At 44.2% G+C, this 26492-nt stretch overlaps 2 protein-coding genes across 4 annotated transcripts in view; one reads left to right on the top strand and one right to left on the bottom strand.

The window, feature by feature from the left end:
* DLEC1 (DLEC1 cilia and flagella associated protein) overlaps nucleotides 1-19494 on the top strand; it is a 39201-nt gene extending 19707 nt beyond the window's left edge. The window contains exons 21-38 of one of the 3 annotated variants that reach the window (XM_042816863.1): nucleotides 74-227; nucleotides 1642-1752; nucleotides 2208-2338; nucleotides 3685-3870; nucleotides 4495-4562; nucleotides 5682-5833; nucleotides 6528-6631; nucleotides 7324-7394; nucleotides 7893-8104; nucleotides 9096-9230; nucleotides 10366-10488; nucleotides 11270-11364; nucleotides 11456-11540; nucleotides 12043-12243; nucleotides 13138-13299; nucleotides 14142-14295; nucleotides 14905-15025; nucleotides 16917-19494. In XM_042816863.1, the coding sequence (XP_042672797.1) occupies nucleotides 74-227; nucleotides 1642-1752; nucleotides 2208-2338; nucleotides 3685-3870; nucleotides 4495-4562; nucleotides 5682-5833; nucleotides 6528-6631; nucleotides 7324-7394; nucleotides 7893-8104; nucleotides 9096-9230; nucleotides 10366-10488; nucleotides 11270-11364; nucleotides 11456-11540; nucleotides 12043-12243; nucleotides 13138-13299; nucleotides 14142-14295; nucleotides 14905-15025; nucleotides 16917-17034 (2383 nt within the window). In that variant the 3' untranslated portion in view covers nucleotides 17035-19494. Of the gene's footprint in view, nucleotides 1-73; nucleotides 228-1641; nucleotides 1753-2207; nucleotides 2339-3684; nucleotides 3871-4494; nucleotides 4563-5681; nucleotides 5834-6527; nucleotides 6632-7323; nucleotides 7395-7892; nucleotides 8105-9095; nucleotides 9231-10365; nucleotides 10489-10856; nucleotides 10991-11269; nucleotides 11365-11455; nucleotides 11541-12042; nucleotides 12244-13137; nucleotides 13300-13428; nucleotides 14296-14904; nucleotides 15026-16916 lie in introns of those variants that run through there. The other 2 variants (XM_042816864.1, XR_006168453.1) reach the window with 2 other exon arrangements.
* On the bottom strand, nucleotides 17991-25922 carry ACAA1 (acetyl-CoA acyltransferase 1). Its single transcript, XM_042816865.1, has 12 exons — nucleotides 25732-25922; nucleotides 25501-25594; nucleotides 25196-25253; nucleotides 24660-24739; nucleotides 24075-24117; nucleotides 22796-22894; nucleotides 22566-22646; nucleotides 21374-21564; nucleotides 21097-21276; nucleotides 20275-20330; nucleotides 19363-19508; nucleotides 17991-19133 (listed from the first exon to the last, which is right to left on the bottom strand). The coding sequence occupies exons 1-12, from the start codon at nucleotides 25918-25920 to the stop codon at nucleotides 19058-19060; spliced, it is 1293 nt and encodes a 430-aa protein (XP_042672799.1). The 5' UTR covers nucleotides 25921-25922; the 3' UTR covers nucleotides 17991-19057.
* Nucleotides 25923-26492: the final 570 nt, after the last annotated feature.

The following is a 26492-nucleotide window of genomic DNA, read 5'->3' as shown; positions in this document are numbered from 1 at the left end:
TTCCAGCGTGCTGTTGTATGTCTAGCACGTCTCATTAACGATAACAATAGGCCATCTGTGTGTTTACTTCCAGTTACCTTCCTGTTTCTGTGGAAGTTCAGACCCCCCAGGCATGCCTGTTATCTAGTCATCTAGTGCTCACTGAAATGTATACTGGAATTCCTGTCCAAGCAACAAGCAAACTTTTCAACCAGACACGGCTGCCAGCAAAATACTCATGGGGAAATGTAAGTGCGTTTCTAATGGATGAAGAATAAAGCAGGGCTGGAATTTGCATCAGAGTACAAATAATAATTGAAAGCTTTTCTGATGTGTCCTTTGGCTAGTGGTTCCTGTCTTCTGGCTTGTGAGCAGGACTTTGGCTTGAGACCAGACTTTATGAAGAGATTATCTACCCGTTGATGTTAATGTGTAGTTACTGACTATTGATCACTCCTTGGAGGGCGGTGTGGGCAAAGTGGGAGAGGAAAACAGGATGAAAGCTGCACTAAACAAAGTATCGTAGATATTCAGGTTTCTGCATTTAGTTCAGTAGAACAAAGCAGCAGCATTGCTTTTGAATTGTGTCTAAACTTGAATTCTGTATTCCAGGTGGGTTTGAACTCACAGATTAGGACTCCTAAATTTAATGTCAGTAGGTGGGCTACTGTCTGAACTTCCTTTTCAGTGATAGAAAATCTGGGCAGGAGGTCAGTTACCAGAATATAGCTGTTTAGTGTCGCTCTGAGTGCTGCAGAATGTTCTTTGTGACCTCCATTTCACTTAGGAAATGTGGTCTCTTGTAAGTCCTGCCATGCTGGACTACTCTATGGACCTGTGTTTAGGCAACTGAATCCTAATGTGTTCATATTGTCAGTGGAACCCAGAGAACTATTCAGCTCACTCTGAAATTGACACCTGCTTTAGTATGCAGAATGACCTCTAGAATGTACTGAATGTTGGCTATAGTGGTAGTTTTGACACCCACTACATATATGCTTAACCTGTAAGTCCTATTATCAGCGCCTTGGTCATTCAGATCCACTCTGACATTTGAGACTTAGCTCAGTTGCCTATGTAAAAGCATTCTGCGACATCTGAGATGTCCTCACATGCCTGAGGAACTCTACCAGTGCACACAGATGGTGCAGGACCCACAGGAAAACCCTTTGGACTAGCTGGAGCCTGGAAGGATACCCAGGCACTGTGCACAGTACCTGGTGTTTGTGTTTGAGCAACTGAGGTGAACCTCTGAGTTCATGTCAGTCAGTCACACAGGCAAAATTGTCTCTATAGGCCTTCTCTGTAGTTAGCTGGAGAGACCTGAGGCACCTTGAGGAGTTTGTTCCAATATCAGGTAAGCTGACCTGGGAAGGCTTGTGACTGGGAAAGGGCCTACAGCAACTCTGCTCCCAGTACAGGTTGCTCAGAGGAGCACCTGAAGTCACTTGAAATGATTCTAGGTAAGAATCTTAGCAGCCATAGGAGAATTGCAAAGCAAGCCTCATCTCAGCAAGCTCTGTGTATTGCTAAGGAAAAGTGTTCTGAGCCTTAGAATAACTGTTTTTATAGCATCTGTAACATCAGAAGAGGAAAATCTGAAAGACTCAAGAGTTACTGAAACAGCAGATTAACTGAGTGTTTGTCCCATCTGCTCGGCAGCTCATTGGAACTCAAGCAGCTTTCTGCTCTGCCACCATCGCTCCAGCCAGTGGCATTTTAACCCCAAATGAAGAAAAAGAATTCTGCATAGAGCTGACAGCTAACATCACAGTAAGTTTGAAAGCTTATCAAAAGAGTGGTGCTGTCATCCTCACCTCAACTCCATCTGACAAGGGAAACGGTTTCCATATACTCAATATGATGCTCTTTTTTGCATACAATATATCTGAAATTCCTTTGCTTTAGAGGTAACTATGCTTAGAGCTTCAAAATTTCCAATACAGAAAGCATGTCAGAAATCACTAATGGAGCAATGTTAGGCTTACAGACTGATATGGATGTAAAGAGATGAAACAGCCACAAAATGGTACCTTGTTTCTTCCTTCTTAGCAAATCTGTTTGCAGGTAGTACGTTTAAAGCAATTCAGTAACACTTTGCAGTGTTCTATTGTAGATCTGTTCCAGTGAGGTTTAAATGCATTCCCTAATTGGATTTCTTAATGAAGCTGCCTGTCCTCTGTGATCTCTACTCCATTCACAAGCAAATCTGATTCTTCTCCTATCAGGGTGAGCTGAAAGGCCTTGCCCTTTCCTGTAGCATAGAAGACATGACTGAACCCCTCCTTCTGAGCATTTCTGGAGAAGTAAAAGGATTGCATGTCACCTACTCAGTACCCTGTGAAGGTGGAGATGCCAGGTGAATCAAGGCATTATTAAAATCATGGAAGATGAACCATTCTGTGATTCTTTTTGTAGAACAATTCTAATAGATATAAAAAGCTCTAGTCTATTTATAGAATACTCAAGTATACCAAAGTATGTGTTGGCATTAAAAACATCTATAGAATGTCATGAGAAGTGCAAAGCTTGATACGTTTACCTCTGCAGTTTTACTGTAGCCAGATATAATGTAGTTCAGCTTATACCACCAAAAACAACAGTCATTAAGAGTAGATTGTAGATGTTAAATTCTATAATTTACATACCTCTTGGCAAGGTGCTGTCTTCTCAGAAACTGGATGACATCTCCATAGCACCAAGCCTTAAGGCAGGTCACAGTGACACAGCCAAACTCAATTTCCAAAAGAAACGTTCCAGCTTGCAAGTGCAGTATGTGGTTTTGCAGTGCCACTCTGTAAGACTTAACATCTTTTTATATCTTGGGCTTCCAGATTAACTGGAAAAAAAAAAAAACAGATAGAAATGTAGAATGGCCCAGACTGGGAGGCACCTCAAGGATCATAAAGCTTCAACCCTCCCACCACAGGCAGAGCTACCAACTTCCACATTCAATACCAGACCAGGCTGCCCAGGACGCCATGCAACCTGACCTTAAACAATGAGCTGAAACAAATTAAATAACAACTTTGAATGAATGGATGAATAGTGAATTGGTGTGAAATGAACTGCATGCAAGTAAAAGTCACGGTCATGTTTTGGCTGGTCTCACTTGTGCTCCTGGGTCTTACAGTCTTCCTGTTGTCCTGGTTCTTCTGGTGTGTGAAGAGCAGGAAAACTACCTTTGTCACTACTAACCAAAGCATGCGGGCCCTGCAGCTCATAATATGTGAGGAACAACTGCTTTCTGTGATGCCAAAAACGTGCACGTTCAGTTCCTACTGAATTACCAAGATCCAGTATGTTGGGCCATTCTGTTTTCTTACTGCACCGTTAAACACAGTATCAAAGAAAGGACAGTAGACCTCACTTTGACTTCGTATATCTGAGTAATTTTTTTATGTGGCATGATTACTCTCTTTTGGAATATGCTCATCTTTATAGGTTTTAATATAAGTAAAAATGGCTTTAATTTGGTAGATTTACACATCATACACAATCAACTTTCTACCCTGAATAAATCCTTACAAGGTTAGAAGTGAAAAAATGTAAAGCAGTAAGTGCTGATGACAAAAGCTCAACTGCTTGGTCTTTTTACACTGGTTTTTACAACCACGTTGTATATTGTACATTTTAAATCTCTTGAAGTCATCTGTGCATAAGAAAACTGGACTGATGCTGTAATACTTACTTTTTTTCTGACAGTGATGAAAGGAAAGTGTTACAAAGCCCATGTGACCTTCTTTTGGACTTTGGATCTGAAGTTGCATTGAAAGACACAGTGAAACGTCAGCTGATCCTTACCAATCACACTGCAATCAGTGCACTGTTCAGACTAGAAGCTGTGTATTTTACTGGCTCTTCACCTACTCCAGAGCAATCTATCTCCCTGTAAGTCTTGGCTTTCTGCCCAGTGCCTCAAATACTAATGGAGATCTTTATTAAAACTGAAATCAGGACAGCATGCTATTTCCTCTGCCACAAGATGCACTTTCTGCAATGTTATAGCATTTGGGTTTTTTTGGTTCTTGTTTTTAAGCTCTTTGATTGTGGTGATGAAATTTGCTGAAAAGATTTCCTGCAGAAACTGATAGCTTGGAAAGCAAACACAGAAGTTGGAGAAACGTTTAGATGTGGTACTGAGGGACGTGGTTTAGTGGGAACTATTGCTGAGAGATGGACAGTTGGACTGGATCATCTTGGAGACCTTTTCCAATCTTGGTGATTCTCTCACTTAGGCAGTGCAAGTGGCAGAACTCCACTGTTGTCACTACTGTTGTGGATATAGGCTGGTTTACACCTGCCAAGGCTCTGTTGTGTTGGGTTGTACACAGAGCCTTGCAGCTCTGCAGTTAATTCACTCTTAAGGATGTTGCTTTCCAAAAATACTGAGTAGGTAGTCTTTCTTTAAGCTCTAATGGCCACTAATGTAGGAGTCAGCTGGAGATGTTATGTTAGCAGAGACATGCTCATTTCACAGAAGCATTACGATGTTTTGATGTTTTTCTTTTCAAGCTCATCGGGCTACCTGGTGAAAAGGAGAGGGCCCACCACGAAACATGCAGCCAAAAGAGCACAGTCAGGTACAAGGATAATCCCCCCCCGTGGAGAGAAGGCAAATATCAACTGACTTCCATGTGCAGCACTGAAAGTGCCAGTCAGGAACATGATTTTGCTGTTGGAATACTTGGCTACATGGACACCATTAAATAACGTAGCTCCTCACTTCATACTTGAGTGCAAAACTCCACATTGCATAAGCATTAGGTCACTCTTCTTTCTTTTTTTCACCCCAAAAGATGGGTGGTTCTGCTCATAGTTCATTCCCAGCACAGAGTATGGATGTGTAACATTTGGCTGTTTCATTCCTGGTCAGTGTTCTGATACCGTTGTAGCAGGCTTTCTTCCTTCAAACCTCTTAATATATTATTTCCCCAGTGTAGAAAAACTATCCCCCAGCACATCCATCATTTTTGATGCTTTGTAGTGAAAGCAATGATACTGAGAGCCACAAGGGACCCAGGGAAGGGGGGGGAAGTGAGAGCAAAATGCCATGAAATGTGGATGTGTCTTGTGTATCCAAAATAAAACTTGGATACATTGGTAGCTTGCCATAGTGTTTAGCATCTGTTAGAAAAACAAAGCTTTTCAGCTGTTGAATTAGTCCTTAAGGTTGGGAAAATGCTGTTCTGACAGATTCCATGGAAGCCTATTGATTTGGAAGGCAGGATAATTCAGAATGTGGAAAGCCTCTCTGCTCTTTATAATTCACATTCTTTGTCCTGAACAGCACACAGATGTAAACGGGCAGCTGCCAATAGAATGATAACCAGTTAGGAGAAATTCCAGCTTATTTTTCTAAAGTTGAGGGTGTGTTTTCATTTAACCAATCACTGCCTTGCACATCTCAAAGTGTCCTGGATCAGGTTGTCTGAAGGCGGTCCATCTATGAAATAATCTCTGCGAGAACTGACTCATAAAAACAAAAGGAAAAAAAAAACCCAAGAGATTAAAACCCACTGCAAAAGGGAACTGAAGTGTTATAAACATGGGCTGTGTAAACGATCCCAGTTTTTCTGAAGCCATTGAAGTTATCCTGATTGACACTAGCTAATAATCTGCTCCTGTGTTTTCTCTGAAGGACTAACGTTGTTCCATTTCCTCAGAACTTATCAAATGCTTCTTTGCTGTGCTCCTTTTAGAGTTTGCAGCAGCAATGCTGTCTCATGGGAAGGGAGTAGCTTTCCATATACAACCTTCCTCAGGAACTCTGCAAGCCTTCCAGCGGCTAATCATAGAAATAACAGCCTACAACAACATGTGGGGAGAGTACAGTGATGATCTTGTCTGTAAGGTAGGTGGGGCTTGGTTTCAAGTGAAATACTGCTATGGCAGATTTGACACCAATTGTATTTCCCAGATTCCTTTCTGAAAAAGCACATTTTCCATTTAGTATTTAGGATTTCTGTAAGAATTCAGGGCAGATGCTGCCAGATCCGACAGCATGCAAGGAGGAACAGCTTGCTGTTGCAGTGCTTGGTTTGGTTTTGGGGTAACATGTCTATCCCTTGGGAGTTTTCCATAGAACCATAAAATGGCCTGGGTTTAAAAGGTCCACAATGCTCATCCAATTTCAACACCTCTGCCATGGGCAGCATCACCAACCAGCAGACCAGGCTGCCCAGAGCCACATCCAGCCTGGCCTTGAATGCCTGCAGGGATGGGGCATCCACAGCCTCCATGTGTCTTTGAAGTGACTGGAGCAGTCTGATGTATAAAATCTGCTTGGTAACTGACCTGTGTGCTATTCTGCTCTACCAATACAGTATATTATGTTGTATGGAAGTTAACTAACACGTGAGCTATTGCACTTTCCTGCTGAGAAAAGCTGTTGTTTAGAATGTGAATTTAGAATGTGAATGTGATCTTTCAAAAGATATCATTCAAAACATAGGAAAATCAGAAACAGTTTTCAAAATGTAATTTCGAAACCCAGATACTAGTTACATCTTGATTCTAATGGCAAAAACAATAATCATTTTTAATAGGTGGGAGACCTACAACCTACGTTAATTCCTATGCAAATGACAGTGAAGGGCTGCCCGATCTTCCTGCAGATGACAGGACCACAAACGCAGTGCCCCATAATCAGGTACAGCCCAAACTACTGACAGAGAAGTTGGACCATTAAATACCACTGGAGCATAGCCAACATTTACTCCTGTTCCCATCTTCACCGAATCACAGTATTTTAGGGGTTGGAACTTCCTTCTTGTGGTGTAATGAGGAAGTCAGCACAGTGACTGTCAAAGGACAGTATCTGCTTCTGTAACACCAATGCATTTGTCTCTGCCAGAATAATTAGAAAAGAATCTGCATCCAGGCTTACCATCAATCACTGTTCTGGACTTCCAGTCATGAAAGTTTATTCATGCCAGCATTATTGATTCAGTGGGGATGGAAATTGGTACCCAGTGGCACTTTTCCTAATTGTCCGCTGTACATTTCTCCCTGTCCATTTGTCCATGGACAAATGCAGCCTCAGCTAAATGAGGGCAAAGTAGGGTTGAAACCCTTGCTGCTGCTAGCAACGTTCTTCACAAAAGCTGACTTCACATGTTCACCTTGAAATGTCTGAGACAACTAAGAACATTGGAAGAAAGAGACTGATTAAAGAATATAACATTGCATTTGGCAGTTTTCAGCCACACCTCACCCAATAGCCACTCTTAACAGGCTGCTACCACAGCTGTATACTTCCCACTTACAGATGAATCTTTAATTAAAGTTTTTTCAGACATTCGCTTGTTTTCTGCACGTTCTAACAGTGGGTTTCTCCCTCAGGTTTGGCACTCATGTCTCTGGAGGGTGTCCTGTCTTTCGCAGTGTCCGACTCAACAATCCAACTCCCTTTGGTAATAATAATTTTGGTACAGCAAGCACCAATGCTTGTATTGCACTCCTTGTAGCAATAAAAAAAGAACAACCAGTGTTTTGGTTGTTAAGTGTTACCTGGCCTTCTTATTTCCTCATTAAACTCTTCAGAGCAATGGTCATTCATCTTAATTTTTTTTCTATTTTTTCCTGAATGCCACAAAGACATTTACTTAACAAAATGCCCATCATTAATTTTAATGCTAATGGAAGTATTGTTTGGGTCCTAGAGAAGTACTTTATTACCCATATGCATGGCATACACGCATGCATGTTTTCCATTTAGTTGGTTTATAGCAAACATGACAAAGCTCAAGATGAGCTCTAATACAAATCCAGTTGCAAGACAACAAATTCTTTACTTGATGTGGTCCTCCAAGACCACAAGTCTTGGTCTCGAAGACCAATTCTCTCCAAGAATTAAGCTGTGAGTCCTCTGAATGAGCAGCAGTAACTGCCCTTTCTGCTTTTCCATTCAGACATTCGCCTGGACTGGGAAACTTACAACCAAGAGGAAGATGATAAAAAGCTGGTGGACCTGCTGATGTTCTTTGGAGACCCTTTTCCTCCTAAGGACATGGCAAAAAACGAGCCTGCATCAACTGGTAGCAACTCAGAGATCGTGTTAGGATTGGATCAGCCCCCCATTCCCTGTGGAAGCATTCATCCAGCTTTGCAAACCACAGATGAGGTCAGCTGTTAGTCTGTTTTTTATACTGCTGCTGAGATACATGATGGGTTTCTTGGCACAAAAGGTTGAAAACAATAACAGACAACATTTAACTAAGAGCTGCATTATGATATGTCAGCTTCTCTCAGAGTCAAAAAGCAATACATCAGTAGGTGGCTGAAGGTATCAGCAATTGGTTTCCAGAATGAGCTATAAGCAAACAGGACTTCAGCTTCTCTTAAAGTTGTTAGAGAAGTTGGTCAGATACTTTTTAAAGGCTGTCATTGATAAATAACATTTTGTTTTGTTAGCATAGAATTGTTAAGATAGCCAAAACTCTTGAATTGGGTCTACTTTTCTCATGGGTGCTTTATGTGCTGTAGTCAGGGAGCAGAATATAACCTGAGAAGTTCAAATGACAGCTGTTGTTTGGAGGTATTTGTCCTAGTGCCAGACTAGCTCTGGTACTGTCAGGTGTCACCATGTTATAACAGATGATTACATGTAAAATTTGGTTATAATATGGAGACTTAATGCCTCAAAGGACTGGGAGTGATGGGGAAGGTGGTATGCTGGATCCAGCAAAAGCTTTACAGAAAACATAGGAAAAGCATCTTTTCTCTTTTTCAGCTCAGAAAGCATAGTTGTTTTGAATACACCTCCTGTCTTCCACATGCAACAAGGGAGAGTTGTTGTCCTAAAGTGCTGGTTTATGGAATGGACCCAAGATGTTGTGGTTGAGTGTTTCTCTTTGCTGAACAGGACCCAAGCATGCATGTTTTCCCAGCAGTCTGGGGACAGATTTAGGAGAGCAAACCTATGCATGAAAAAATTTGTGTCCAGGACACATCCATGTGGTCAGTTTTCATGCCAGAAAGAATGAAACTAAGCTGGCCATACTTATGGACAGTTAGTTCTCTGTACACATCACTTACATTCCTGTACACATCGCTTACATTCCTCCTTTGCAACGTAATGGTTTTAACTATTCCCCACCCTTTTGTCCCTGCAGTCTTCAAACACAGAGTGTGAAGAGGAAGGAATAATCACTCAAGAACCCACAATGCAGAAAATTGTCTCCGTGCTTCTACGGCCTCATGAAGGGGTTCCTGCTGACAACCCCTACTCCATCACTCCAAGACAGATAGTAAGCCATACATTTTCTTTGTGCTTAGACTTAGTTTGTTTCTTGGCGGATAGGAGGGGCAAAGGAGAAGGAGGATGCTTTGCTCTTCTGGATAAACAGCTGCAACACACCATACATCAGAAGTAACCGCCGCAAATAGGGGCCACTCTTCCTTAGAAATAAGATAAAGCTGTGGAGGGATACTCTCCCCCTTTCCACTGTTGCTCCAGGAAGGCCTGTTAGCTCAGGTGCTGAGCAGTGCAGGTGCCCAAGCCTGGCTCAGGTCCATGTCAGACCACATCTGACCACTGTGCACAGATCTGCAGTGCTGTGAGATGTGGCAGAAATACCAGCTCCAGCTTTGCTCTGTCTCTGCTGGGACTCAGGCAGAACTTTCTTCTGCTCCTCAGTGCTCTGAGCAGGCACAGAAATACCAGCTCCAGCTTTGCTCTGTCTCTGCTGGGACTCAGGCAGAACTTTCTTCTGCTCCTCAGTGCTCTGAGCAGGCAAATGCAGTCAGCTCAGCAATCCTTGTGCTGTTTCTTTAGAATCCAGGTCCAGCAGGGCCAAACATGAAATAAGTGCTTCTGCACAGCACTTAAAACAGGTTTTAGACATTACCTGCCTAATGCACCTAAAGGAAGCAGAACCTCTGCAACCGATATATCACTAAAAATCTACTGTAGGTGGTTAATGCATTTGCTTACATTCTGTGCTGCCATGTGAAGGAAAAAATGGTCAGGAGGGAGCAAACAGCACTGTAAAATACTAAGCCCAGCTTGTAAACATTCAGAACAGGTGTGTGAATGCCTTCAGCTATGTGAAAGTCAGCTCAGTTAGCCATGGGGTGAGAGTGGGAAGAACTGGGCAGAAGTGTTTCCAAAAACAGGTGTGTATCCACATCTGCGTGCTTAGGGGAGATGTTCTCTGGCTGTACTTTAACTCTGTTGATGTTAAAGAGTGCCTGCACTGATACTTGCAGCTGAAATAACTAAACCTATTTTGTTGCCACATGCTGACATCTCACTGTGTGCCCTGAGCATCCCCAGGAGATTTCCAGCTGCTTGTAAAACTCAGCTGGAGCAGAGGAGCACTGGGATGCTTGTGAAATCCCAGGCAGCTGCCTGCACTGCAAAACAGGCAGCTCTCGTTGCAGGTGGTTCCGGGAGGTGGCAGCAGCTCCGTTTGCATCTCCTTCACCCCTCATGTCCTCCCGGAGTCCGTGGCTGAAGTGCGGTGTGAAGGGTTTGTGCTGGGATTCATGAGCCTGGATGACAAGGTAAGCCGAGTAGCTGCAGCAAGGCTAAAGATGACTCCAAAGTAATCATTTCCCTTCCTGTAATTTTGGGTCCAGGCTGTGTATACCTGGTCACAGTGTAAAACAGTCCTCCACCTGCAGCCCCATGCATCCTTCCTTAATTAGGGTTCGTTTGCTGCATTTGCCTTTTAGTTTGGAAGCATTCTGGGGTGGGAATGTCACTGTCTTCTTACACTGGCTGCTGCAGCAGCTCCCAGACAAAAGCCCAGGATCTGAATTGCTATCACAGCATCAGGTTTTATTGATTACAAAAGTGAACAGTGGGACTGAGACTCAGGGCTGTAGGGTTCCATTCCTGGCTCTGTGTCTTCTTTCCTGTGTGAATCCAGACAGCACAGCTCTCCTCTGGGAAACTTCCTCTTTGCAAACATGCAAGTGCAGCTTGCAGGCTGATGTGAGGCTTGAACAGTGCTTTATGAATTGCCCTCAGATTCTCTGACATGAATCACTGCAACAGTGCAAGGTATGATGAATGAATTGTATCTGAATATTTAATAAAAACATCCCTAGCATTCCTTTCTCCTGGAGAAAGTATTGCCTGTATGTGTATTAAGTGCAGTCATTGTGTCCAATTATTGCTGCATTTTTGCTGTTCCTTGCATGTTGCTGGCATGTCTTACAAACAGACAATGCTTTACCAAGCAGAATCCCATTTTGGGTAACTCCTCCTTAGGCTGAAAGTAGGCTTTCATATTTTAGTGCTGTCATTTATACATCATTTCTGTTTCCATTGTGTTGTCAGCTTGCAAAGACAGTTCCTGGCAGAGTCCATCGCAGACATGGTTACGATGCTGCACCGTTACGGATTGACGTGCGAGCTTCTGTAAGGCAACCTCTGTAAGTGCCATCACACTGACAGCAGGGGCACTCACAGAATAAACCAGCCTGGAGGGAAGGGCTCTGACCAGCTCCCATTCTTTTCACTCAGGTTAAAAGTAGACATGGATCATGACAGAGGAATGGTGTTTTATTCTATGGCAAGCGACCTCATACCCGACCCGCCTCTGTTAGGAGTAAGTACGTCGTGCACAGATGTGTTCAGCTGCTTTGTACTGCTGGGAATATGCACAGCTATACCCACATGCTTTTTAAAATGCATCTTTATCACCATTATTTGCATGCTGCAGTCTTCAGTGCTGCACATATGTAAACCAAAAGGAGTATGAGTACTTACCAGACAGGAATAAGCAAAGCTGAGCTCAGACAATTCCTATCTCCTGTCTTTCTCTCTTTTTCCCTTTTTAATTTTTTTTTTTTATTATTATTTTTTTATTTTTATTTTTAAGACTTAAAGATCTGATAGGAGAATGAAACGTAGAGCAGCGTGGTCAGTTCCTGCACCCTTTGTCATCTGTAGACTTTCACCTTATGAAGTTATTTGTATTTGGGATACTTCCTCAATTTTGAAAACATTGGGCTTCTTTGGGGCAGAGTCCTTCAGATTCCTGGTGCTGTTGAAAGCACAGAGCTCTCAAGGGAACTGAAACTAACCCGTCTGAATCATGTCTCTACCAGGTTTTGACAGCTTCAGTACTGACTCAGAGTCTGAAGCTCACCAATTGCACTAAGGTTCCTCTGTACTTCAGGCTCCTGCTGTCTGCTCCCTTCAGCCTGACCAGCACAGATCTCAAGAAGGGCACAAAAACATCCCACAGTGAGAAGGAAGAAACAGAACAGCAACCACAACTTGTGCTTTACCCACAGCAAAACATGCTGGTAGGCTCAAAAATAATAAACCCCTGCCAGAATAGATAGCTTAGTAATTGGTGTGTTAGCGTAGCCCAGATGAACCGCAAGAAAAACAACCAGTCTAGAAATCTTTCAGTGTCAGGGGAAATAGTGGTGTTAGCAAATGCTAATTATGGCAATTTAGCCTGCTATATTGCAGGTACACAAGATTTTTCCACTGTGGCCTTGCTGTGCTTTTCTCATCAATTCTGACCCTGTTGTGTTGCGGAAAACCCTGCGTGGTTTCTGAACCTCACCTAAATCAATAGCCAAATGCATGCTGAACTAATTAAAATACTTCCAAACCTACATTCTCTCATTTCCTTAAATTAGATGCAGACAGTGCAAAGAGAGGGAAAAAAAAAAGATTAGCTCAGGGTGTACATGGTGACATTAAAGGAAGCAAAGACCTGGATTCAAGAATTACCTACGGTGCAAGGAATGAACCCTCAGCTGCATTTGGAAGCACGGTTCTCATTTCCAGAGCTCACCCTGACTTAGAGGCACACCGGTCTTAATTCTGCATATGTCAGAAGAAAGAAGATGTAGCATTTTTAAGACATCTTTGGGAATGTGGTATTTGTAAGCTCAGGAATTGAACACCTTTGTCTTGCTAGAGAACGTTTTTCCATCATGATTCAACAATTAGCTGTTCAACTTCTAGCTTTACACTCTATACTGTTTTCATAGGAAATAGCTGTGTTTCTTTTTTCTATAATGTCCACTAAAATACTTTATTCCTGTGGGAGTTGGGTTGCTGGCATGACACCTTTGTGTTCCCATGGGAAAACATGTATTCAGGCCTTTGGGCGCTGTTTACTTTGGATTTCCTGCACGTGGTGCTGTCTTATATGACAGCCATCTGAATTCCTCTTCCCACAGGTGAAAGTGTCATTCCACACGACCCCGGAGTTGCTGACGTATCAGCATTTGCCAGACACCCAAGTATTTCCTGGATTTGAAGTGCTCCAGTTTGAGAGTGGAGAGAGAAAGCTCAAGTTCAGTCAGAATCTGATCATCGAATACAGTAACCACAGCACCCAGGTAAGCACCCTGCAGCCAGGCCAAGGCCAGGCTGGATGTGGCTCTGGGCAGCCTGGTCTGGTGGTTGGCTACCCTGCACACAGCAGGGGAGTTGAAACTAGATGAGCATTGTGGTCCTTTGCAACCCAGGCCATTCTGTGATTCTGTGATGAGGCTGACTGCTATGGACCTTCAGAAGGGGCTGTCTTTCATCAGCATCTTTGAGTCAGCAAGAGCTGCCTCCTGCAGCACCCTAGTCCTTGAAAATCCCATCTGTCCAGCTCATGCGGTGCAGTCACAGCCCACCTGTGTTTAAAGACTGATCTCTTCTAGATGCAAAGCCATAAAGCCCCCAATACCATCATCTGCAGGCACTGTTTTTCACACCACGTACTTCTGAGGACTGAGCTGTAAGATTCAAGCACCATATCTAAGATATAGTCAACTTAATATTCTTGGGCAACATGCACAAACTGAATGACTCACAGTGGGCTGTATACAGTCCTTAGGGATGACAAGATGTTGTCATGTCTGCATCTCCACAGCAAAACCTAAAAAACAAATCACAATGTTCACTCTGTGTTACTTCGTTAAGACCACAGCATCTCGTTTGAAAACCTGCCCCAAAATAGTAAAACCAGCAACAACTTAATTCACTCAAAGCTGTAGAATGGGGAATAGACTCAGTGGCAAAAGAGCACAGAAGGTAAGTACTGCTGATGTAGTGCTTGAGGTAAAGCAACCCAGCTGTCGTAAGTACACAATGATCCTTAGGGATCCCTTCCAACTTGGGATATTCTATGATTCTATGATACAAAAATAAGGTGTCCTGTTGTTTTCTTTCCCTTTTCTCTCTTTTGTAGCTAGTCCCAGTGACTGCATACCTTACTGTTCCAGTTCTGGAGCTGTCTTGCAACATGGTTGATTTCAAGACCTGCTTTGTTGCACAGACCAAGACTAAACATGTCTTCCTGTGTAACAGGAGTGGCTGTAGAATTTACTGGACTGCTTTGCTAGGTATTGCATATATTTGTGTTTTGCAATGGGATCTCCTTGCTATGTAGTTTCTTTGTTCTGTTTGTTGTTTTTTTTTTTTTTTTTGCTTTGTTTTTGTTTTTAAAGACTGCATGTATTCAATATCAATAGCTGATATGAGATGACCGTGTTCACTTCTGTTCTCCTGTATGTGGGACTGTTGTTGTTTTTACAAGAGCATATCCCTGCTGATTTCAACCTTTACTCCAGATTTAACCAATAGATCAAATCACAGCCTTAACTGTCAGTGGGACACGTTCATTTATAATACAATCCCAGGAGGCAACAAGGAGCAGCAGCTCCTCATGAGAGCTGTTTGAATTTGTGCCTAATGGGATTAACAACAGATGGACTTCAGAGGAGAGAAGAGCAGGGCCTGATTAGTCAGACACAGAGGACTGATCACTGCCCTTGATTAAAGGATGAAAATAGAAACTGGCCACTTGCGTAGAAAACCTGTGACAGTGCAAGAAGTGATGTATTGATTAGTTGGCAGGCCAGGAGGTGTATTGTTTTGTAGAGCACATAGCACTAAAACCTACATAAGAGCTTTTGTGTTGCACTGTTTGCTACTTGCCTTTGTCATTGCAGATCAACAAGAAAGGCACAATGACCTGGAAGTATTTTCTGTTTCCCCTGCTAACGGCATCCTGGAGGCACGTGAAGGGGAGCAACCTACCAAAGACATGTTGCAGATCACCTTTACTGCAAGGTACAGTTAGCAAAACTGAAACCCTGCCCTTAGTCCCTGAGAAGCCCATTCTTATGCTGTGAGAAGTCACTGAGAGCAGAGAGGAGCGCTGCTCTGTGCTTGTGTTACCAGCTTCTGATGCTAATCCTGTGCTTCCAGCTGGTGCTTTATCCATATAACCCCATTCCCTGTGCTGCTTCCACATACAGGATTTCTTTTAGACTTCTCACCCCAAATTTCAGACATGCTGTGACAACAGTTGGTATAACATGCTGTATGACTGGATTAAATCCCAACCTGTAGGGCAATATCTTCAACGGAGAGCAAACCTCAGGCCTGCAGTTCAGTGCAGAGGCGGATGCAACAGTTAACTCCTGTATGCATCCAGCCCCTTGCAAGGACAAAGGGAGAAATGTGTCCAGTAACATACCTCCTTGTTTTGCTTGAAGGAACAAAGTCTTGCAGCCACTCTCAAGGATCCTTTATTTCAGTTTAGGCACTCTAAAAGTAACTTTTTCAATTCCTGCACTTCCAAATAGCTCCTAATGAGCAAATAGCTCAAAATGCAAATTCTCCTGGAAAGATACAGTTCATTTTACTCTTGTTTAGCCTGGTGCAATGCTTGGGCTGAACAGACCAAATCACGTTGATGTTTGGTGGAAAAAATGTATCAATGCAATGCTGTTGTCTGTAGTGCAAAGGTTTTCCTTACAACAAAGATAATGTGAGCTGCAGGCAGATAACAGCAAAGGGCAGAAGACAGTAGATGCAAATAACTCTCCTGTAAACATCTGATATTGTTCTAATTACATTTATGGACATCTTATTGGAATGTTGTCAGTGAACTCTGAATGCTGCTGACAGTGATGTTAGACAAAGCAAATTACAGGTGAGTTATTTTTGTAAGCAGGTGCCCTGGGTTGTGCTCTGAGCCCTACATTGCTGGAGCTATTGGAATCTCTGGGATGAGGAGTGGAGCAGCTGCTGTTAAGCTGTCCTTGCTCTGAGCATGTCTTGGACCAGTGACTTCCTCAGATTCTCTACTACTTAAATTGTTTGGCAGTTCCTTTTGTCTGCCTGAAGCACTTAATTTTGCCTGCCAACAGATTATTTCAGGCATTCTGCTGCACCTACCAGAGAGCACAGACCTTACTGTATAGCAGCCAGCCCACCTGCTTGGCCCTGGATCATAATAACCAGCACAGAAGAGCTCAGAATTAGCATGACATCAGGAAATAATTACATGTGAGGAGATTATAACGAGTGGTCTTCCTGCAGGGAAATTTTGTACTGGCAGGACAGAGGCAGGCCTTTACTATAGCCATCTCTTAGAAGACAAGAACTACTTCAGATGGATTATCTCAGTGTGGTTGGTTAACACTAGCCTTAAGTAGACTATGCTGCAAGATTTCTACCTAAAAGTACACTTGCTGGGAGCTTTTTGATGTTCATTTACAACCTGGCCTTGGTAGACGGTCAACTGCAGTAAGATGAGGGATAAACTTACCAACTTATCAAACTTGTCTGTCACAGGAAGGCATCATCACATCAAAGCAGTGCATGCATTTGCTCCCCAACAATTTGCTCCCTCAGGAGAGCTTCGTGTTATTTCTTTAACTCAAATTGACTTCCACAGCTAGGAATGCAATCAAGTTCCTCTTTCACTGATGAAAGCAATAACCCACAGTCCTTGTGAGGTAGAGACTAGCATTGTTTAAAACACTCCCTATGTAGCCAGAGGACATGAACCTGAAGCCAGGTCCCTGTCCCACACTGTTGTTGGAAAGTGTTAGTGATGAGGAACAGCTCATTCCTTAGTCTCTCCTTTTCCTTCTGCAAGGAAGCTGATCTCATCCTGAAACAGAGATGGGTCCGGCTGTAGCGGTTTATGTCTTCCCTCTCTCCATTTTAGGAGTGACACTGAATATGAAACAATCCTGACAGTTACTGGGATCCTGGGAGAGAAGCCTTGCAAGCTACAGATCAGGGGACAAGGAACATACGATGGGAAGTATGAAGACATGTATTGACTGAAGCAAGACAACGAGGGACAAATGCCAAGGTAAAAAATCAGCTGCAAAACCAGTATAAGCTGAGCCTGTACTTTCATTCATTTCAGCTGCTACACATGGACTGAAATTTTAGCAGAATAAAAAGTTATGAGGAGAAAAATACCCACTCATGGTGCTTTGAAAAGTCGTAATCCTATCCTGTGCTGTGACTTGTATTGCTGTGATAAGCTTATCATTACCAGCAGAGCCAGGCTCTGCAAAATGATGTTTTAAATTGCCAGCCATGGTAACTGTTAGGCCAAAGCAGTGTTCAGCAAAATATGCTGCAAATTACAGTTGAAACTACTGCTTTAAAAAAGTTTTTGTTTTGCCCTTTTATGGGGGGAGGGAACATTGTTTGACAATTAGGGAACAGGACAGCATTCCTGGGCTGTTTTCTCAGCACCTTCCATGAATATGAGCAAAGCCACAGAGCCAACTTAACTTCCCACGGCCTCCTGTATGTTTCATCATGCTGGGGTACTGAGAAGAGCCCCTTCAGCTATTGGAAAGAGAAACCCTTCTGCCTTTTAATTCCTTCCTTGCCTATGGTTCCCATAGACATCTCTTCAGATGTTTTTAGTATTACTTCAGCTAAAGGTCACTGAAACTCCCACTTCTCAGGTTGTTTTCTACTCCCATTGAGTGAGGGGAGGAAGGGGCTGCAATCTACACTGGAAGAGAACAGAAGATGGTATCTCCCTTCTGCCTGCTTTAAAGCAGAACTTACTTTGTACATAGGAAGTAACCTTAGTGTGCACAAATGACTCTGAAGCTACTACTGCCTCTCTACCCCCACAAATAATTCCATCTTTGAGCTGTGAATACATATGAAGCTGTTGGGTGAGACTAATGCAGGAATGGAAGAACATCAAATGGCTCTAGCTAGTCCTGACCTTCAAATAACAATCAAAATAAAAAGAATGCAAACATAGTGCAGGAGAACAACTGTATTATTAAGTGCAAAGACAAGATCCAGGACAAAGAACCTCAGTCTGTTACAAATTTAAACTTTCTAATGTGTCAAAGGTGATTACTGCATTTCTTTTTCAGTCTATTAGCTGAGAATTTCACTGATCTTTTTGTTCCCAAGAAGGAGAACAGATAATTTAAGATTTTACAAGACAAAATCAGTATTAGCACTGATGTACTGAGATGTTGCCGAAGTTCATGTAGTGCTGAAATCTGCTTCATATAAAGAATAACTCATTAGGCTGAAACTTGTCTTCTAAGTTAGTCATAGAAGCTCACAGAAATACATTGGACCAGCTGGAATGGCCACTTTCAAACTCCTGGTTTCTATTCAATTCTTCAGCACCTTTGTATTCAGACACTCCAACAGCTTGTTTGTACCTTGCTCCTGGGTAAATGACTTTCTGCCCTTTCCATTTTGCCCCGCTGGAAGTCTGAGAGCAGTGTGGTTTAAGAGAAAAATATACAAAGCTGAAGTACATCTTGCAGCATATGGAGGCTTTAAGACATTAGCCAAGTTATGACACAGTGGGCAGGTGCACTTAGGTTATCAAGGAAACGTGAAGTCTTTCAAAACCAGCCTTGCCAGACCTCCTGCAAGATGGTGAATTCTTCAAGAAAACGCTAGGAAGGCCATTTCCTCTGCAATGACATTTTCATTTTGGGAAGCAGTTTTAGATTTGTCGTACAAGGAAAGAGTACAATGAACTACACTGATAATATTCACAGAATAAAGAGATGAATTAGATTAGAAGTATTCGTTAATAATCATCACTGTAGGGCCTATATTTGAACTTCAGCTGAACTCATTCCTTCTCTCGTTAGGTTGCTTTTCAGCTCTGAAGCAGGTGCTGGTTTTCATTCTCCCACTTGCACATCAGCCCCGTATGATTCATTGTACTTTGTGCCTGAAATTTGTAAATCTAGTAACAAAAACCCGAATCCACTTGATTTCAGAGTGCAAATCATTTGCTAGTACTGGAGAAGGCAGAGAATGAACTGCTGTGTTGGGCTGTCAGTATGCTGGAGTTCAGTTCCCTGGATACTCAAATACTGCTGCAGCTCCCATGCCGGTTCCAATGCACATTGATACAACACCATATGCTCTGAAATGAAAGAATACAGAGAATTAGGATAAACATCAGGCTTGTACCACCTGGCAAGAAAAGAAATCCAATAACTTCCAGCTATCCACCGCTCTCCAGTGTCACCATAAAATTCTAACTCCATGTTCAAAGCTATCAAAGCAATGGGAGAAGGGCAAAACCCAAACCAATGCCATGCCTAAATTACCTCTGGATACACTGAAGGCCAGTACTGTTGTTTGGTGCTCACCTTTTCCCTCTACGCTTCAATTCATTGAGCAAAGTGACAACTTGACGAGCGCCAGTGCAGCCCAGCGGGTGCCCCAGTGCTATTGCTCCTCCCAGGGGGTTGACCTTCTCCAGGGGAATGCCCAGCTTCTCAATGCAGTACACAGCCTGTAAAGACAGGGGATTGTTTCATAGAGATGCTCTCACCTGTTAGTTCTCAGCTCTCCTGCAGCAGAGAGCTCAGAGGGCTGCAGAGCAGACTGGTGATCTCCTCCATACACAAAGAGCTGGGCTGACAGTCCTAGGCAGGTCTAGGTGCTTCCAAAGATCTGTGCTCAAAATGAACTTAGCTCGATTATGTTTTCTTTGACATAAAACCCACACTGTTGTGTCAGCTGCTTTGAAAGGATTTTAGTATTAAGCAGTTAGGTTTTAGCAGCCTGGCATCAGCTAGACCCTGGAAGGCAGGGAACTACGTCACAAAGCCAAAACACATGAAGCAAGCTAAACCTATCAACCTTCATCTCAAATGAGCCCACAGACTTTCAACAGGCAAGGCACATATTTGTGGAAGACACGAGCAAAGTTTCTTCATTTCATTAAGGATGCTGAAATTGCAACACGCTGACATCACCCAGTTACAAATCACAGCCCTTGTGAAACAGCAACTTCCCAAGTTGGTGTAAGGATACAACCGTAAGGTTCACATTCTCTATACTTGGTGGAGAGTCGTCTGATTATTTTTTTTAATCAATCCTAAGCTACATAGACTGCCCTGCTTATTTCTACTTAATGAAAGTAGCCTGTACGTGTTCTTAACATTTGGCCAGAGAAATGTAATACATGGAACAAGTTCAAATCTTAATTTTGAGACCAAAGTGAAAGGTAACGTTTCAAAACAACATAATGGCTCAAAGTGATGATGATCACTCACCTGGCTTGCAAAGGCTTCATTAATTTCGTATATATCAATGTCATTCAGAGTCAGACCTACAGTTCAGAAAAGTAAAGATTTAGAAGATATTTTTGCCTTATCACTTGCATCAAAGGGAATAACTTGAAGTCTTCATTTATGAATTCTACTTCTACTCCACTAGCAGCAAAAGGAGAGGACCCTGGCTCCCCATGAGGTGTCTACATTCACATGCATGTTTATGTATAACAGTATCTAAAGACTGCAAAACATCACAGCCCTTGGTATCCTATCACTGAGTTTGAAAAGACATCAATTAAATTTGATTTCTTTGCACAGAGGTTAAGGATTGAAGAGTATTTTGAGACAGAAAGGTGACAGTACAGCCAAGCCTATAACCACAGTGATGACAGGGAGATACAAGAATAATCATGAGCTATTTAACCCTGTGAGTATGGTAAAAACCTGAGGAAAGCCTGTTCCATGGGTCAGATGCCAAAACTATAAAGAAAGCCAGAACACAAACAAGCAAACCACACACACACACTGTAGGTACGCTAAGTGAAAAAAGCACTAAGTGAAAATAGCACTATGTGAACACTAAGTCACGTGCCACATGTTAACAGTTCATTGTGAGTGTGCAGGGCTTTAATCCTGAGCTTCTCAAAGGTGAGCACACGACAATGACTCAGAAGTTAATAGTATTAGAGTGATCCTAGGACCTCTTTCAAGGTTCTGAATGTAAGCTGTTTCTCTGGCTGCTAGCAAAATCCCCTCAGATTTCAGTCAGAGTGTGGCTCAGCCTCGTGCTGAACACTGTGCGAGTGATGGCCGGTTCCTTACCCGCCTTCTGCACAGCAACAGGGATGGCGTAGGCTGGCCCTATGCCCATCACGTCTGGGGGGACTCCAACCACAGCAAAGGACCTGAGCACTCCCAGGATGGGCAGTCCCAGCTGCGTGGCTCTGGAGCGCTTTGCCAGCAGGACGGCAGCCGCTCCATCGCTGACCTGGCTGGCGTTACCTGTTGGAAGAAATCTATGAGCACCTCCTCTGCCTGCACTCTGTATGGGAAGGCAGGCAAGCCAGGGGAATGACAGCAATGTAACAACAGAGCTGACCTGCTGTAGTGCTGCCATCCTCCTTGAAGGCAGGCTTCAGCTTTGCTAAACCTTCCAGGGTCGTGGAGGGCCTCACCCCTTCATCTTGGTGCACAGTGATTGTCTTTTGGTGGCCCTCGTTATCTATAACAGTGGTCTTCACTGGGACAATCTCAGCTTTAAAAAGTCCCATCTGCTGAGCTTTTGCTGCTCTGTTAAAAGAAAAGCACAGAAGGTTAAAATAACTTCTGAGCGAGATCCCTTTTCAATTTGAATTCATAAAATGTAAATATTTAATATTTCCAAATAAGGTGGAGTAAGAGCTGAAGGACAGCTCAGTAAGCCCACAGACATCCTGAGCCAAAGGCCAGAAAATTGTTTCTTCCTCAGGTGAGAGGTGAGGATCATGTTCACACACCCTTTTGTGCTATCAGTTCAATGTCAATGAGAACGCCTGGCATGCCAAGTTCCTTAGAAGCACAGCCAGAATGTAAAGGTTAACTGGCCTGAGCAGTGGTTTCCTGTATTAGATAAATAATTGGACCGGGATGATGCTCAAACAGGATTCTGAAAGTCAGATTAACTCTTTGATGCCACTAGCTTTATGTCTCACCCACCTCCACAAGCCCCAGGGACTCCAGGAGTCTGCTTACTTTGGCAATGGTTTAACTTAAGAGAAAGGTTACTGGAGGCAGAATTGGGCTCACTTGAAGCCAAACACCTGCAGCACAGTGAAGCCACTCATATCAGCTCAGCAGTTCTCTACAAACAGCTGCTTTCAAATATTTCCTCTTAGGAAAGATTCCTTCTGCTGCAGCACTCATGTTCAGTTTAAAATGACACTGAGCCAAAGCCACTATGAAAATACTATGAAACCCCATGACAGCTGTATCCTTTAAATTATAATAAATACAGGTGCACTCAGTGCTCAAAGTTGTATGTCTAGTGATGTGTCTGCAAGAACACACACCTCCCAGTGCAGCTTTGGCTTCCTTAGCACACCACTCTGGACACGATGGTTGGACTTGATGATCTCAGTGGTCTTTCCCAACCCTAATGATTCCATGGCATCAAGTTTTGAAAGCCAAGATGAAGTCTATACTTAACTACTTACGGGAGGAGCAATGTTTTGTTGTTGTTGGGTTTTTAAAATCTGTTTTACTATCTCTGTTCCTTAACCAAAAGTTAAAAAGATAAAATAGAAGGCACTTACTTTTGTTGGGAAGCCAAGGCAAAGGCATCCTGCTTCTTTCGGGAAATTCCAAACTTCTCTGCCACATTTTCTGAGGTTATTCTGGGGAAAACAACATCAGCAAAAAGAATCCAATGACACAACCAGTGATGCTGCAGTTGGCTTCTGCCAGAACAACCCAAGCTACAGGCAGTGGCTTCAATCTTGAAGCTAGCTGCAGACTTCTCAACATGGAACTGCTTGGTACCTACCCCATGGGAATAAGGCAATCACGAGCTTTGCTGTTTTCCATCATGCTGGAGCTGATGTCACCAGGATTATTTCCACTTCGGAGGGACATTGTTTCCACACTAAACACAGGAAAGAGCTGAAGTTACTACTGCTGCTTCCATTTCTAATGTTTGTCCATTTCTGACCCATCAAAACTCAGTTACTCAACAGCATTCTTCCCTATCTCCCTACAGAAACACAACCAGTATATAAAAACTGCCCAAGGCAGAAGCTCTTCAAGCATCAATATACAATTATAGCACAAAACTAAAACAGACTAAATTGGTCTTTGTTTTGCTATACAATACCGTATCAATGTCAACAGTTAATTTCTCATGTTCTATACCAAGGAAGGAATTGCTGACCATCCTTGCACTTGTCTTCAGATGTGATGAGAAACCCAAGGTTCTATAACTGCCTGAAAGGAGACTGTGGTGAGGTAAGGGTTGGCCTCTTCTCCCACATAACAGCAATAGGATGAGAAGGAACGGCCTTAAGATATGCCAGGTGAGGTTTAGGTTGGGTGTTAGGAAAATCTCACCCAAAGGAGTGGTCAGGCACTGGCACAGGCTGCCCAGGGAGGTGCCTGAGTCACCACCCCCAGAGGTGTTCAAGAAACATGGAAATGTGGGACTTCAGACATGGTTTAGTGGGCAATATTGGTAGTTGGTAGATGGATGGTTGGTCTAGATTACTTTAGAGGTCTTTTCCAATTTTAGTGAGTCAGTGATTCTATGATAGCCAGGTACAGCTTAAAAACCCACTGGCAGCATAACAATGTAAGTATTAAGCAACCCATGACAAAGAAACATGAACGAGTTGTGCCATTTGCATTTCGCAACACAAAGAATTTCAGATGTGGATCCCATGGTCTTTGACCTACAAGTGAGTGAGCAGATTGAAAACACCCAATATTACCATCTAAATATAAAACCACCGCTTAGACTAACGAGCTTGTGTACAGTCAACCCAGATCATGAAGCCTAAGATGGGAAGAGAGTTTGAATTCTACTCTGTGCCACATAAATACATTAATAAAGAGCAAGCTGTGAAGAAAATATCCCTGGAAAATGCAAGATATCCTTGAGCAGAGGTTGGACTAGGTGACTTTCAGAGATCCATTCTCTGAATGACAGCATCTCTTTCTTGGGAGGAACATAGATCTGCTTGGAAGGGATCTCTAACTCCTCATGCACAAGCAGAAGGACATAGCACTACTTTCAGGAAGCCTAAGCAAGTGCCATAAAAAGATATGCTTACCCACAAGCCATGCCAATGTCATATGACCCATTTCGGATGCCACCTGTAACAGAAGTGCACAAGCACTCTTATTATCATCAAGAGCAAAAGCACTCTGAGTTTGGATGTGGATCTGGAAAAGCTGACATCCCTTACACCTGAATGGGGCATTCCCTCCATGTTCCTGGCTGCCATGTCAAGAGGTGGTATGGCTGAAGACCAACTACAGCCTGGCCTGCATCTAGCTGTAGATGTCCCTGATGGAGCTGCAGAAGTTTCTGTTCATTGCAAGGGAGCTAGACTAGAAGGTCTTTAAAGGTCCCTTCACTGCTTTTATGATACTGTGGTGAGGCCAGGACTGACCCTTCTAGATGTGGAATGTATGGCAGATCTCATCTTCAGGAGACCAAGTCACATCTGGAAGGGTAAACTCAGCTTTGCAGGGATATAAAAGCATTCCACCAACAATCCACTGATAACTCCTAACAGCAGAAGACATTATGGCTGTTTTTACTGCTTGGAGAGATTGGAGGACAAATCAATGGGATACATAAGCACTTGGGGTGGGACTCTAGCCTGAGGGCCCATAATACTCCATGCACTTACCAGCTATATTGATAATGGCCTGTAACCCAGAGGAGCACTGCCGGTTCACACTGGAGCAAGGCACCGTCTCTGGGATACCACTAGAACACAAGATAAAGACTCAGCACCAAGAAGCAAGGAACAAAGCAAACCCCTCGAGAGAACATTAAGCCACCTGATTAAACTTTAACCCTCATGCTCAAGACAGATCCCATTATGCATTTGTTGACCTATTTGGTCCTGCACCAAGAGAAAGCAAAGTTCATCGATGATTTCCAAACTTGATTTGCAAGCAGCTCTGTGTCAATGCCCCCAGGTCTACCTTCACAAAGCGCTCTGTAAGCAGGTCCTGCTCCCCATACCACCTCAGTCACTGCTGCTCCTAATAGGTTATCAATATATGCATGCAAGGGAATGCCTCTTTGCACAGTGCTCTCCAAACGCTCGATAAAAGTCTGATTTGTGGGCAAAAGGTGATTTGCCTCATCGCAGCCTGTGACCCAGTGCTGCTCTGTAGCCAAGACCCGAGAAGGAACCTCAACGAGGTGAGAGTTTACCTTAGGAACTGTGCAACTCTCGCAATCAAAGCTCCAGCTCCCGGCTGCAGCACGTTTCCTGGGTGCAAAGACATGGGCCCGGTCAGTGGTTGCACTGCCCTGCCACCCGGTGGGATGCTGAAGGGATGTTAACATCACCAAGCCGGTGGTCGGGGCCACGGGGCAGCAGGACGGAGCCCAACCCCTCGATGGGACAGACAGATGTCCTGATTTTGTAACGCTACACGTTCACCCCTTCGTGCCCCCAAGTACCCAGCAGGCAGAGGCATCCCAAAAGCCATCCCCACACAGCATCCATCGCTCACCAACGCAGATATCTCCCAGCGCCTCAGGCCGCAGACTGACGTCCTGCAGGACAGCTGTCATGACGGCAGACAGCAGCTCGTCGGGCGTGGTGTCCTACAAGCACGCGGGATTAACAGCATGCAGCGAGCGCTGATAACCGCCCCGCCATCGCCTCTCCTCCTCGACCCACGGGGTCGCAGCGTGAGGTGACCCCGAACGCCGCCCCTCGAGCTGGGGGATCCATGCCGTACCTTGAAGCCTCCTCGCTTGGCCCGGCCGATGGCCGTCCTCCGTCCGTGCACCACCACCACATCTTCGGGACCGGATGCCGCGGCGCGGCTCCCACACGGGACGGCCCTCACGTCGCCCGTGCCCGACAGGTGCCCCAACACCGCCCGCATTCGCCTCATCGCCCCGCCGCCCGGCTGCGCCGCCGCCATCTTGTCCGCCTGCGCTGCCCCGCGCCGCCGCGATCCCGCCCCGCGCTCCCGCCCTCGTTCTCCCCCAGTGACGGGCTGCGCTGCGCTGCGCAGAGGGGGGCGGGCGCCGTGCTGACAACAAAGTCCGAGGGTCGGTGGCCCTACAGAGGGGTCGGTGCTGGATTGCGGGCTGCTGTATGTGGCTCGGCACGGCTGAGTGCCGGGTCCTGCACGCCGGTCACAACAGCCCCATGCACCGCTGTGGGCTTGGCGCAGAGTGAAGGGACCTGTGGGTGTTAGCTGAGCCAGCGGTGTGCCCAGGTGGCCGAGAAGGTCAGCGGCATCCTGATTGTGTCAGCAGGAGCTGTGAGGGGTCTGGAGCACAAGTGTGATGGGAGCGGCTGAGGGAGCCGGGGTTGTTCAGTGTGGAGAAGAGGCTCAGGGAGACCTCAGTGCTGTTTACAACTGAGAGGAGACTGTGCTGAGGGGGCTGGCCTCTGCTCCCAGGTAACAGTGATAAAATCAGATGTGATGGCATTAAGTTGTGCCAGTGTAGGTTCAGGTTGGATATTAAGTACAATTTCTTCTCAGAA

The sequence above is a fragment of the Centrocercus urophasianus genome, unplaced genomic scaffold (assembly GCF_019232065.1).
Source record: "Centrocercus urophasianus isolate 14NV4802_14NV808 unplaced genomic scaffold, USGS_Curo_1.0 seq_16, whole genome shotgun sequence".
Classification (NCBI taxonomy): Eukaryota; Metazoa; Chordata; class Aves; order Galliformes; family Phasianidae; genus Centrocercus; species Centrocercus urophasianus.
The sequence above is the reverse complement of the archived record's forward strand: the minus strand, read 5'-3'. Positions and strand labels throughout refer to the sequence as shown.